Source organism: Suillus bovinus, assembly GCF_016758785.1.
Source record: "Suillus bovinus strain UH-Sbo-P2 chromosome Unknown EDB93scaffold_33, whole genome shotgun sequence".
Classification (NCBI taxonomy): Eukaryota; Fungi; Basidiomycota; class Agaricomycetes; order Boletales; family Suillaceae; genus Suillus; species Suillus bovinus.
This window is the reverse complement of record NW_024542089.1, coordinates 342,418-355,938: the sequence shown is the minus strand read 5'-3', so window position 1 is coordinate 355,938 and position 13,521 is coordinate 342,418. Positions and strand designations below refer to the sequence as shown.

The 13,521-nt window shown below is 47.5% G+C and overlaps 5 protein-coding genes across 5 annotated transcripts; 1 reads left to right on the top strand and 4 right to left on the bottom strand.

The window, feature by feature from the left end:
- Nucleotides 1-1,844: 1,844 nt before the first annotated feature.
- Nucleotides 1,845-5,303, bottom strand: EDB93DRAFT_1241006 (uncharacterized protein; the record flags this gene model as incomplete). The annotated part of the gene is made up of 9 exons (XM_041451826.1): nt 1,845-2,506; nt 2,556-2,663; nt 2,749-3,205; nt 3,261-3,357; nt 3,408-3,583; nt 3,634-4,040; nt 4,090-4,291; nt 4,345-4,859; nt 4,916-5,303. The coding sequence occupies 9 exons, from the start codon at nt 5,301-5,303 to the stop codon at nt 1,845-1,847; spliced, it is 3,012 nt and encodes a 1,003-aa protein (XP_041307099.1).
- Nucleotides 5,304-5,520: 217 nt separating this feature from the next.
- EDB93DRAFT_1328922 (uncharacterized protein) lies at nt 5,521-8,119 on the top strand (the record flags this gene model as incomplete). The annotated part of the gene is made up of 7 exons (XM_041455129.1): nt 5,521-6,068; nt 6,145-6,475; nt 6,534-6,881; nt 6,927-7,295; nt 7,348-7,662; nt 7,707-8,034; nt 8,103-8,119. 7 exons carry the CDS (start codon nt 5,521-5,523, stop codon nt 8,117-8,119), a joined length of 2,256 nt encoding a protein of 751 aa, XP_041307098.1.
- A 694-nt stretch (nt 8,120-8,813) lies between these two features.
- On the bottom strand, nt 8,814-10,276 carry EDB93DRAFT_1150179 (uncharacterized protein). The gene has a single exon (XM_041449657.1). It carries the CDS (start codon nt 10,178-10,180, stop codon nt 8,990-8,992), a length of 1,191 nt encoding a protein of 396 aa, XP_041307097.1. The 5' UTR covers nt 10,181-10,276; the 3' UTR covers nt 8,814-8,989.
- A 26-nt stretch (nt 10,277-10,302) lies between these two features.
- EDB93DRAFT_1337724 (uncharacterized protein) lies at nt 10,303-10,800 on the bottom strand (the record flags this gene model as incomplete). The annotated part of the gene is made up of 2 exons (XM_041455373.1): nt 10,600-10,800; nt 10,303-10,536 (listed from the first exon to the last, which is right to left on the bottom strand). A coding segment is annotated over exon 2 (228 nt), but the record flags the coding sequence as incomplete, so codon positions are not given.
- A 758-nt stretch (nt 10,801-11,558) lies between these two features.
- Nucleotides 11,559-13,209, bottom strand: EDB93DRAFT_491322 (uncharacterized protein). The gene is made up of 4 exons (XM_041456542.1): nt 12,800-13,209; nt 12,197-12,740; nt 12,119-12,146; nt 11,559-12,062 (listed from the first exon to the last, which is right to left on the bottom strand). Exons 1-4 carry the CDS (start codon nt 13,063-13,065, stop codon nt 11,902-11,904), a joined length of 999 nt encoding a protein of 332 aa, XP_041307095.1. The 5' UTR covers nt 13,066-13,209; the 3' UTR covers nt 11,559-11,901.
- Nucleotides 13,210-13,521: the final 312 nt, after the last annotated feature.

Here is a 13,521-nt window from a genome sequence, read left to right as displayed (position 1 = left end):
ATGGACACTGGGGACAAGACCTTACCAAACTGCAGTTGATGGACCGCATCATCAGCCCACATCTGGACAAATCCATCACTGCAGCGTTACTGAACTGCCCCCAGTGCAAGAACTTTGGTCCCACTCAGTTACATGCTCTCATGTACCCCATCACTGAATGCCATCCCTTCGAACTCCTAGTAGCCAACTACCTAGCTCTTCCGAAAGGGAAAAACGGGTATCATAATGTCCTACTAGTCCTCGACACATACTCACAATATGTATGGGGGTTCAAATTGAGAAGACATGGAAATGCGCAGACAACAGTCGACGGACTCGAAACTATCTCAAATACCTTCCGAGCACCAGACATGTTCATGACAGATGGCGGATCTCATTTTGACAATGGGGACGTGCAGACATGGTGCGAAGCTCATGGAACCAAACACCATGTAGTAGCAGCATATGCACCATGGGTGAATGGTTTGGTGGAAAACGCTAATGGGAAATTGTTAGGACATTTGAAGAGGTTATGCAGCCCAAGTCTAGGGGAAGATGAATATGAGAATGTGGAAGCAGAGAGTCTAGCTCAAACATGGCCAGATCACTTTGACAACGCCATTCGTCAATTGAACGAGCGCATCATCCCAGCCTTCAAGTTTTCACCTAAAGAACTTATGCTAGGCCTTGTCGTCAACACCATTCCTACACCGATAGACAATGCAGTGAGAGAGCCAAGCAAAACAGGAGTTGACATACACATGGTCTATGTGGATCAACAACGCCTCGATGGAGCAGATCATATGGTTGCTCATACAGCACGGCAAAAGGCTACGTTCGAGAAGAAAGTTCTCAAGTCACATACAGGTGAAGTAATATTCGAAGAAGGACAGTTAGTTCAAGTCTACGCTAATGCATTAGACTTCACCATGGCATCAGCACGCAAACTACAGCCGCGATGGTCAGCTCCACGACATGTTGTTACCAAAGTCGGCAACTCCTAGCATCAGGAAAACCACCGCTTACTTATCTCACTTTTTGTCTCTTAAATTCTCTCGGAGTGTTACTTTTCCGACTTAATGCACTTTCTGGAAAGCAAATTCAGAGTTCACAAGTTGGCACCATTCAAAAAAGCTCAAAAAGCAGAAAAAGTTTTGTAAGCACAATAAGTGGGGTACACGTAGTACTACCAGTACTACTACTAAGTCCAAGTCCAAGTCACCCGTCAGCGCTTGCTGAAACTAATGACCGCAGACCACGCAGATGCAGATTTCGTCACCTCAAATGATGACCTCATCACCTGTACCCGCAACAGCAGAGCCATAGTCATCCTGACTCGGAGGGGACAGCACGAGAGTGACGAGACACGTGTTTTCATATCGTTGTTGAAATAGAGTTGAGAAGGGGGATATATTCTATGATAGCCTGTCTGACGCGCCATGACTTAGCCTCTGCAAACTCAATGATGGAGTTAGGTCTGAGCATTGCAATAAGCACTATGGAGACTCACCTAATGCGCAGAAGTTGCGCTCACCAAACTCGTCGTCTAAGCACTCCGCTCAAGCTCATCCTAGATCTGAAGTGCTTGCTGAAAAGTCGCCGCAGATCACGCAGATGATGACCCCATCACCTGTACTCGCAACAGCAGAGCCGTGGTCATATTGACTCGGAGGGGGCGGCACAAGAGTGACGAGACACATGTTTTCATGTCGTTGTCGAAGTAGAGTTGAGAAGGGGGATATATTCTATGATAGCCTGTCTGACGCGCCATGGCTTAGCCTCTGCAAACTTGATGACGCAGTAATTAGACCACATATGCGAGTAGCGGACAGAATGAACTTACAAGAGCGAGAAGACCAAAACACCTAGGATGCGACCTCAAAAGCATGATGGTCTGCGAACTTGTTCAGATAGAATGCTCGAAAAGCATCATATGAGTCATGGTGCTTGATGTCGCGTGAAATGATCTGTGCTCCATAGACTGGAATGAGGTGTGCGGCACGGTAAATAGAATCAATATGGATGATTCCAACAGAAAAAGAATGGTCAGTATCAAACGAAGGTGTCACAATCCACATCCCAGTGTCCTGGTCGGGTCCGTCGCTGGCTTTGTCAAACCAGCGCACAACGGCACATGGATACGAAACTGCATTGAATGTGAAAGAAAAAAAACACATTACGCGCGCTATATCCATGCCCACCATCCCTTCAACACTTGCATCTGTGTTAACAAACACACAGTCATACCGGGGCGCCTCGTTTCTCCAAATAGGACAGGCACGAATATGCTCACGGCGCATACCGCCAATTCCACTGCGGTCGCTGGGCGCATAGAATGTCGAAGATGCAGAATTAAAGACTTGGATGTTCCCATCAAATCGAGGACATCTCGAAAGCGGGATTTCAGAGGGAGGGTGCTGGTCGTCTGGGTACACTTGTTCGAATAGGAAGCGGCGGAGGACATTGTAGAGATTGGGGATAGAGAGTTCCGTGGATAGCTCGGGTATAGTGTGTGCGCGTTTGCGTTCTGCGATTCTATTAGAAGAGTGTTCACTGTAAAATATGAGATAGCTTACGAGGGGTCTTTGCCAACTGTGTCAATTTCGCCCTCTTCGTTATCACCCTGTATAGTAACATCAGCGTTGAAGAGTACTGGCACCGTGGCGCTATTCTCGTTGGGTTGGCTGGCATCAGGCATCTTATTTAAGCGCAAACGCTCTAGTGTAAATTTAAGCCAACAATAAAGATGTAACTTGTTATAAAACTTACTTAATGCCTTGAGTGTGGCAGACAGACAGGTGCCGTTTAACATTCCGCGGTTCTTGAAATCAATGCGTGCTGCTGCGAGCTTATCGAGGCGCTGGTTTGTCACCAGCATCTGACCAAGGGCTTTGTAGCGACTCGAGCGCCTCCATGGCTCCTTGACAGCTTTGATGTGTTTCGTCTCGGTGATCGAGGAGCAAAGGCCATTGGGCGCACCAAAAAGTTGGATAAGGAGGACATAGTGGGAACAAGAGTGTTGCCGAGGGAGAGAGAACGTGAAGACAACACCCGTAGATTCAAATATCTCCCTGTAATGATGGAATCGGTCAAGAGCCTCCTGAATTTGACCTAAAGTAGATTCTGTAATGATGTTGCGCCGTACGAGATAGCAAAATTCGAGAAATGCGCGAAACATGCGCACCACATCTGTTGGGACGTGACCTTCGATGGCAGGTAAATAGACCTGAATTATTGTTAGCCGAGTTGCAATATCCTAGTTAATGTGATAGTGAACTAACCTTCATGAGGGCTTTTGAATCATCGCCTGTCCATTGTTTGAATCCCCGACCTTCTGGAAATCGTCGGAGACCTGCAAATGAAGCAACCGCAGCAATTCTTTGATGATGTGAGCTTTCGAATCATCAACTCGAGACAAAGTGACGCACCTTCGATCTATATCAGCTTGAATTCTCTCCGCTTCTTTCGTACCATGGACATGTTGCAGATACTGTCCAACCCACTTGACTAGGTGATCCTTGAAGGTTCCCTTAATCAGTTGATGCAGGATATCCGGCGCGATAAGTTCGTGAATATCGCCGCGTGGAAAATCGTTTGTGAACGGCTAGAAAGGATTGAGTCTCAACTCCGATAGAAAAGATGCGCGAGACTTACAACAAGGTCACCAACAATCCCATACTCCATCCACAAAGCACCATAGGTTGCCTCTTCAACTAACGCTTCTGTATGGTCACGTCGACGACACAGTGACTTCGTGTCTAAACTGTCAGGATGTGACATACACCTAGTAGCATTAAGGTAGAGGGATGTTGGAGATAATTTAGGAACATACCTCGGACACCAATTGCGCACTATGCATGCTAGTAGAACCTGCTCCTCGTAATCTGCAATGTATGGTCCAAGGCCATAAATTACACGCCGATAGTGGCCGTCACCGAAGCGTACAACCTCTGGTGTGGTCATACCAGGCCTTAAGTTCTCGAGAATCTTGGCGACAGACGAATGAAACAGTTGCCGACGGAATTTCCGAAATTTTGAGTCTTTTGCGTGCTCCTCTGTAGCTGCTTGACTGTGATTAGCGCAGAACAATAGTAGTAGTGTGAAACATACTTTTTGGCATAGCGAGGAAGCCAATAATGGCAACGGCATCACAATGTGCACGTCGGACATTATTACGAACGTTCCCGATTGATACATACAAGGGATAGTAATCGTTGGCACCAGTCGCCACTGAGACTGTTGTCTTGTTGCTTCCGAGTATAACCGGCACAAACGTTGAGCCGAGTGTATCCGGATCTTCAGAAATAGTTTCCTACTGAAATTTTCAGCATGTGTAGCGACAGAAAACAATGAAAGACAACGTACCGCTTGGTTCCATGCCCAGTCACCAGACATGAAGTCCTGCCATTGGCGTTCATCGCCATCAGTCAAATACTCACGGTAGGGCCGATAATCCATCTCTGTAGCGTAGTCCGGATTCCCCAACATGTTCTGAATAACCTCATGGGGGTCTCGGTACCAGACATCGTGAGATTGGTCCATCCAGGGTAGTACATTGGTTTTGGGCTTCTCCCCAGTGTACTGGACCTTGAGGGATTGCCATTTGACATCACCCACTGGCGTAGCGTCAATAGTTTTATACAAATCACGGTGGTCCGCAAACGGAGGTTTGTCGTTGTATTTGAGGAGGGTTGCAGCCCAAAGATCCAATAAGATATTGATGTCTCCGGCAGACATTTGGTTGCGTGTGTACAGAAATTCTGCAGTCTTGAACTCGACACGATTTCGATATGGAGCCCAGTCATCGGGTGACTTGATTGGAGGTGGTGTCGGGGGCGCTCCATCTGCAAGGAATCGTCCTGTCACGTCGCAAGGACGAGCTTATATTGATATACGTGTTAGTTGTAACTAGCTGGAAGGACTTTGTGAAACATACCATTTAGTTTTGGGTGATAGTTGCGGTATAATCTATCACCCGGCCCAAAAAATTCTGCGTTCAAATTATCTGGAATGTCAGGCTCATTAAGTGCCTGACTTGGGTCAGATGTACCCGCAGGAAAATTGTCACCGCCTGCAGAGATGTTGTCATGACCTGCTGAGAAGTGGCCATCCAGTACTTCAGGCTGCTCTTCAACTGTAGTGGTGTGCGAGACGCTGGTGGTAGCAGTGTGTGAGACGCTGGTGGTAGCAGGAGCTGGTCCGAATATTGAGTGTGAGGTGTTCCAGTGTTTTTTGCGCCCTCCCTGAGACTTGAAATGACGTGCGCAGTGTAAGTAACCGCAGGGAAACTGGAGAGAACTATGGTCCCTGCGAGCGATGGGCATCTTGACTGTAAAATAAAGTAAGGCAGAGAACTTGAAGTGCCGAACACACATACTAGTACTAGTTTGATACTATTAAACAAAAGGTGACACCCCGATTACCACAGTCGGCAGCTGTTGGGGGTGGGACTTACGACTTTTTTTCTCAACTTGAAACCCTACTTTTCTTTTCCTCTTCCGCAAAGTCTTATCCCTCACCGTCTCCCCCATCTGCACAGTCATGTCCATGACAGACGCTCCCCGGCGCACCCGCCCATCGACTGCAACTGCCCGACCTGCTAAGGTGTTGCTCGACACGAAGATCAAGAGGCGATCCCCGGCTCAAAAGGCTGCAGATGACCTTGTCATCAAAGAAGCGAGAGAAGCAAAGGAAGCAGCGCACCAAAAGGGGGTTGAGCGTATTGCTGCTCTGCAGGCTGAGATGGAGAAAGCCCAGAAGGAATTGATCATGAAAAAGGCGACTCCCGTCCGGCCCAAGCCTAGGGCCAAGGCGATAAAGCCAAAAGTGACTCAGAAAAAGTCTGTGGTAGGAGACACCGGTGGTGGTGACAGTCCTGCTGATAGTGGTATGTTGGAGGACCTAGTGTCAGAGACTGACATTGCCAGGGATGTGGAAAATAAAGCTGCAGGAAGGGGGAAAAAGATGGTGACGAAGAAAGTCGCAAAGACGTTGATAAGGGATGCCATCAGTAACATGCAAAAGAAGCTCACTGAATCATCTGAGTCAAAAGTGGAAGGTGATGATGCACGTGCTGATGGGAAATCACCGTAAGGCTTTTATCTCTCACATTACCATGTTGCTCCTCACTGAATGGACACTCTTTTTTCTAAACCTTACTTCCAGTATCAACACATCCACAAAACTTGCATTAGGTGGCCGAGTGACCAACTGGATCTCAGGGGTCAAACCTGGAAATCCAGAGCCACTGTCATGTCCATCCATTGATAGCACTTCAACTCGAGCACCTCCGTCATCAATTTTCTCAGAGGGCAATGCTTCCTCCGCACCGACTTCAGCCGCTGAGCTTCCGACTAAGATTCCTGCAGCTTTGCCTCAAATTCCGGATGGTGTCGCAGACGATACTCTTACTGGCGCGTTTGCAGATGATATCGACGATTCGTTGGAGCGTGAGGATGCTCTCTTGGGGAGCAAGAAAAACAAGGGGAAATCTAAGGTACTATTGGCAGTGATTCATTGCCAGCATCCGAATCTACTAATTCCTTCTTTCACAGGTTGTCACGCTATACGAAGAGGACTATGATGTCGATGAGCCTGAGGCTCCACCAGAGGCATCAGACGACTCGGATGATGAGCTTATGGCTCTGTCGACACAAGTATTACCGGAGGAGCAGTACTCACAGGAGCCTAAGGCGCCATTCACACAGGAAGACAATCATATGTTCTTGAAGCGGAAAGCTAGCACCATAGACGATGAGGAGTCTTTGGTGTCCTGGTCCATGGAGATTGATGGCAATGCGGAACTGGTAGAAGACGCAATCATGAGTTCTGATTCGGAGGCACCGCTCCCTGTCAAAACTAACGCAGCAAAGAAGGAGAAAATTCTGCGCACAACATATTCAGTAAGGATTCTGGCCCTAATCGCACTCATTTCTGACAATGTACAGACATCCGTTACTGCATCTCAGGCTATAGTCGACAGCAAGCCGCCAGCTCATAAAAAGGCTAAGGTCAAATCTTCCGCACTACATGCCCGTGGTGCTCCTGCTACCACACGCCAGCAGAATGCAGATACTGCACCAGACAACATCAAAGCACGCAGTGCCTATCGCACAGTTGACCTACCTCCAGTGATGCAAATGGATCAGCGCTGGGCGAAGAATTTTATCCCTACCATAATGCTGTGGGCCGGAAGCTATGAAGATATCTGGAGTATTCCTGACGAGGTCCTTCTCCATCATGCGCAGCTTGTTCTTAACGCAGTGTACAACGATCTCGACATAGTGGTTGTTCACGGTGGAGTTATACATTCACTCGTAAGTCAGCTGTTTAATTCTAGGTTTAGCGACCTGAGCTAAATCTATACAGACTGCACAGCGCATTTCAGAGTGGCGCAGCAATTTTGGCTCCACAGGGCTAGTCATCATCATGGACTTTTTATCACGAAATTCCGACATGAATCCTGTCAAACTGGCCAAATCTCTTAATGTTGAATGGGCATTCTTGTTCGAGGACCCGGACAATCCATCTCCACTTACTGCATACCGCTCACCCTTTGTACTGCAGTTATTTGGCACAGCACACCTCAACGCCATCACCGGTTATGTGCAGGTTCCCTCATTCGACATGTGCGCACTTGCAACAAGTGGGATGTTACGGCCTCTTGCTCTTTCTGCTGCAGCGGTGAGTTCAACCTATAATGGCTTAATCATGCTCATTTTTTTCAGATTGAGCGCGCTGTCTCCATGATCGCAAATGAAGTACTCGAAGTTCAAAATGTTCTGTCATCCGCATCAAGAGGTCGGGTTAGCATCAGGCTACCGAAGGTCCTCAACAAAGTTACTGGGAAAAAGACCAACATTCCGTTTTTATTTTCGGCAGCTCTCTGGCTTAAACCAACTAATTCGTACATCAAATCTCTGTTAGGCAAGCCTGCTGGGTACCTCGAAACTACAGTACAGATGGCGCGTACCACCTTGAATGATGTCACTGAAACACCGTTGGGCTCGCTGATCGACGATGACGAGTCGGAGGATGACAAGCGTGCTATGATTTGTAAGTATTTATCATTCAGGCGCCCTCTCACTGACATCCATTGTTGCAGGATTTTGTTTTTGTTGCAGCACCTGCCAGTGCATGAATTTCGCTGTCCTGTGGTTGTTTTCTGCCGTATATCATGTTTTCCGCCAGCTCTGCTATCATGTTTTCTGCCGCTGACTGCTTTTTTGCCTGCATGCCCACCTTTTCCCCCATTCCCCCAGTTCCTTATGTTACTGAGAGTCTCCTTAATTTCATGCTTATCACGCTTTCTATGTATCCTCGTTATCCTGCTATCAAATGCTTAAACCGCTTTTTCTGCTTATTTAAGTGAATTAAGTAAAAATCCAGAGGACGAGTGGGCTTAATTAAGTGGCTCGCGCTTTTTCACTCCATCGACTTATGCGTCCCTTTTCGTGTAATTAAGTGACAAATAAAGTAAAAAAAGCAACTGGTAGTTTTCCTGATGTAGCATTATGAAGCGCTACTGTCACTCCAACAATAAACAAAGCCACTAAGTGGATTTTTGAAATTATGGCCTATCGTTTTTCAGATAGCTGTAAAGCATCATGATTGACTTGGAGGCACATGTACAGCACGGTACGAATGGGTGAAAATATTTGTCAATTACTAACGGTCGTGTTTTCGAGAAATAAACATAAGATAAACGGCGTGCAACTACTATTCCATGTTTTGTCCAAGCAAACACGTCGTAAACTGTGATAAAGTGTTCACGCCGTACACACGGGAGTTTGAATATACTCAGGATTCAGACGAGAAATGGAGCGCGCACATGGCGTCGACACCATATTCCCAATCGCTCCGTTCTTATAATATGTAGATATGTTGTAGATATACAAGGTATTACAGACGTGACATGGCTTTACTTGAGCGAGTCGAGGGCTCGCACCGGAGCCGTTACGATGACATAAGTACATGATAATACATGAAAACGTCAGTCTATTCAAAGCAATCAGAGCAGCCTCCCTCTCGAACTGCGGCCATCGTTAAGAGTCCATCGATCGCAATCAATATTCACAGCCACCTCCTTAAAAAGCTGCTCCTGGTCAGCCGTAAAATTATTGCATAGCGTGAGTCGGAAGTCCTGTAGGCGGAGATTGTGATCATGTTTGGTTCGGCTTGTCAAGATATCCCGAAGATCATTAAGTTCGCTATCGTGGAACACCATATCTCGAAGCTCCAGAACACGGAGCGAGGGATATGTTACATCTGACGACCCTTGAATCCGAAGCGCAGAGGTTATGCCCCGAATGAGGCCTGTGAAGCCCTCAATATGGATGAATTCGAGGTCTCCAGAAAAGAAGGTCCGATGTTTTGGCTGCGTGATGGCCTGCCATATATCGAGTGCGATGTCTGGCTGACGTGCACTGGGTAGGTCAAAGAAGAATCGTATCGACAGTCGTACGTCGTCGTCGTCAGGATCCTTGATTGTTCTCGACGTGCTAAATTGGACAGCCATATGCCTTGAATTGAGATTGGTGGCACGCAACGACCGTAGGACGGGACCAGATCCACTAGGGTGCGTATAAATGGCCGAAAACAGTTCTGAGAATGTTTTAGGCCCTTTAATCGAGTAGAGACGTAGAGAAATTTTGACATCGACGGGAAGGGCTAGATGTGCGAAAACAGGTACAGCAGCACGGAGCGAGGTGGCACATAGATATATACTTTTCAACCGAGCGAGTGGCACTTTATCGAACAGCGTTCTTTCGTCGCACTTTATTGATTCAAGCGCGAGAAGCTCCAAGGTAGGCATACATCGCAGAACTGAAAGAAGGTCCGGCAAGCGTGTTTCTGTGATACATAGAGACCGAAGCCCACCGAAAATACACGATGACCAGCTGCGGTTACAATTGTCGAGTGTGAGGTTCCGAAGTAGGGGTGCTTGTCCTTGGAAGATAGGGCCTACGGGTCCTATTAGAAGGGGGGTGCCATCTTTAGCCCAAAATCTGAATTCTTTAAGCATCGGTGCAGGCCGAGATGATAACAGATCCATAACGTGACCGACATCACATGACAATGAGGCAAATTCGAGGTATTCGATCCGAGGCAGGTGTGACAGGACTTTCTCCAAGCAATTGTCTAGCGGCATCGGAGTAGTGTATGTGACAACCAAAGGAATTTCCTTCGACCTCTCAAGCATGATATCTAGCCAAAAAGGAGAGGAAGAACTGATGAATCTCCAAAGAGTCGAGCAATCGAGAGCCACATTGCGCCAGTGTCTACAGACGTGTGTAACTGCTAGGCAAGCAGGGACATACACACTATCATATTCATCGATACGGTTGTCTTCTTCGTAGTATTCGAAAATCATCGCGAGAATCTCGTTTGGAAGTCTAGAGATAGGAGCTAGGCAGTTCCTGCGAAAGCAAAGGCTGCGCATAGACTCGGCTAATGTAGCAAGGTCTTCGTCGATCTCAGCGCGAAGCTGCGCAACATCAGTGGTTGCGCTTCTAGAGGTAAGGTCGGACAGGGAGGATGGCAGTGTCGTCATGAGGACTGCGGGGCGTCAGTCAAGTGCAAACGAAACTTCAGTCAAGTGCAAGCAGTAAAATATCTTACCTTAGTCGTAACACGCAGTAACGCAAACGTCGGTAGAGGTGCTGGTGTTAGTATATCTGCAGAACTTACTTAAATAGACGAGAAATGTAAGTAGCTCAGACCGTAGTGGAACACATATGTGGGATCCACAGCCGTGTAGGTCCAAGGCAACAAATGTTTCCGCGCAGCAGTCACAATGGATAACCAAAGCAACAAGGGCGCATAATGTAAAGTAGAAAAATGACGAACCACAGGAGAACGAAATTTCGCAGCACATTGTTCTGTCAGCAGACTCAGTACTCTGAGATCTAAAATCTAAGTAGCAGTATACCATCATCAATCTCGGACAATGACATTTGTTGGCAACATACCTTGACATTTCGATGCACGACGAAGCTTTAGTCCTTAGTACTCCGGCGATGCGCGCAGGATACACTGTCGCTACTTCCATGCGACCAATTTTGGCACCGTCCACAGCGGGTGACGCTGAAAACGCCTCGATGAACTGAAAGTCTTGAAATGGTACCAGGATAATTCTACGCCTGTGACAAAACATCGTGACGGACTCAAGTACTGGACCTGTAAAAATTACACCTTCAGTGATGAATCGATTGTGCTTTGACACTGGGTGGGTCATGCATCATGTCGTGAAACCGAGTTTGGACCGTGAATTGGCTCAGCGACACACGTCATAGTTCAATTTTGCAAGTTCAATTATAGTTCAACCAAAATTCAAAGACCTCTAATTCGGAAAGCGCGCATCACCGCCAAGGAGGGTCTTCGATTATAACGTTAACTGCTTACTACACTCGCCGCGGTTCGTGGGTCAAGTTGAGATCAGGACACAAGAAGCCTGAGGTCAAGCCACCAACGCCTACTACTAGATCCACTCAACGCTTGGCTGAGTAAGTTTGGAATCCGGGGGCTTGTATATTCAGTGAGCACTCACGAAAAGTAACGTTTGGCGGCCATTGGATATCCATCATGGACGAGGGATGTCGATGAAGATCATGCGATATGCAAAGGTGTACTTGAGGATCACCGTAACCACCGTTAATGTCTGCAGCCGATCAAGTATCCATAGAAATACAAAAACTCCCATTTGGCCAATTGCGAGAAAGAAAGAAAGGAGTGTAAGATAGTGGAGACAGAGAAACCGCCCTCAATGTGCAGCAATATAGTATCAAGCCGGCACCGGTAGTGCGATGCAGAACAGGACAGACCAACAACAAGAAATGCGCAAGAAATACAATAGCATGCATGTTGCGTAAATGATCGTAACGTAAATCCCTTTCATGATTCATAGCGAGGTGAAGAAAAATTCTACCACGGCTGAGTGGCATTTAATGGTGCGGGCCAGTCGGGCAAGTTCGACAACGCTGCGTTGCAAGATTCGCGCACGCGTCGCTTGCTCACAGCATCTCCCGACTGTCTATAAGAGGAGTGAACCTCTTTCAGCTGAAATGCAGAGGCTGCGACGGTATCTGCAGAAAATGCGTGATGAATACTAGCAAAGCTCACAGTAGAGGACAGAGATTACCATGATACGAGTTCGCTTCTTTCACAAGCTGGAGCAATGGGTGAGCAATTGCAAAGGATTCGATGAGGAAGCAATTACCTCCTGCCACCTCTGAAGTTCATTGCCATACGCCTGATAACCAGGTGTTGGACCGAAGAAACCCGGTGCGCTGTTCCCACCCAGCTGCTGCACTGCTCTTTCCGCCTCTTGTTTGCGTGTAAGCCAGGCTGCGCTGAGCGCATCACAGGCATTAAACATCTGCTTCCACGTGTACGGATCCCAGGCCTCCAGTTCAGATTTATGTTGGCGGATATAATCCCGAGGGTGCATCGCACCGCCAGGATTGTGGCTTGCAAGGCTAGTTGGTTGGGAACTGGACCTGTTACGTGAAGGAGTGGGGTGGGGCGCGTCGCGGTATGGGTCAAACTCAGAAAGGTAACTTGGTAATTGTTGCTGAGGCTGGTAGCCGCCGTATTGCTGTTGTTGTTGTAATTGTTGTTGCTGCTGCTGCTGAACATACTGGTTCTGGTACCCGTTTGGATATTGTTGATAAGGCTGCTGGAAGTCTGCTTGAGACGCTAGCTGTTGTCCAAACTGACTAGGCGGCTGAAAAGGCATGCCAGTCGACTGTGGGGCAAGTTGTCTGGGGCAACATGGAAAGTAAGCCTGCAGTCTAAGGCAAACTATATACGTTTGACATACCCCGATCTATAAGATGAAGACGCATACTGATTCTGTTGGTATTGCTGTGGCTGGTTGTAGGGTGTCTGTCCTTGAAACTGCGGATATTGTTGCTGTTGGAAATAGGGCTGTTGCTGATAACCTGTGTCGTAAGACTGGTAGCCCATCTGCGGCGGCGACTGTTGAAAGGTCGATGCAGAAATATTGGGGAAGCGAGAATGTGCGGGGGCAGTCTGAGCATCACTCAGGAACGGATTATTGCTTTCAGCTTGGAAACCGTTATACATGTCCGTCGATCAAAAGAAATACCAGGACTCCTAGACACAGTAGTACGAATACAAGGATGAAGAACGGGATAACGATGCTGTGATCGATATAATCAGAGTTATCGTGGGTACCCGCCGTGCGTGTGGCGGCTGCGGGCCTGCGGCGGATGCATTCCGACTAGTCACTAGATATAAGTTACATATTGGTTACACATTGTTGTATCTACTTCTGCTGCTGTAGCATTACAATGCCCGGAAAACCACTAACAATCTGCAGGTAAGTGTAAATAGTGCTGAAATGTGCAGCGCTCCAGATCAAGTTACAGTGGTACGACATAGTAAGGTCAATCGCAAGTGTACAATCGCCCAAACTCTCAGCGATGTACAATCTTGTGAATGCACACACCTGTACATCAGCGGCCATCCAACTTGATTTCTTGTTACTCTGATCTGGTTCCTCCATTCCAGGTTACTGAT

Coding starts and splice junctions, on each gene's coding strand:
- EDB93DRAFT_1150179 (XM_041449657.1), bottom strand. CDS start 10,180: ATGCTTGAGAGGTCGAAGGAAATTCCTTTGGTTGTCACATACACTACT.
- EDB93DRAFT_491322 (XM_041456542.1), bottom strand. CDS start 13,065: ATGTATAACGGTTTCCAAGCTGAAAGCAATAATCCGTTCCTGAGTGAT. Junction 12,741..12,799: donor TCTTCATCTTATAGATCGGG/GTATGTCAAACG, acceptor ATGTTGCCCCAG/ACAACTTGCCCCACAGTCGA. Junction 12,147..12,196: donor AACTTCAGAGGTGGCAGGAG/GTAATTGCTTCC, acceptor CCATTGCTCCAG/CTTGTGAAAGAAGCGAACTC.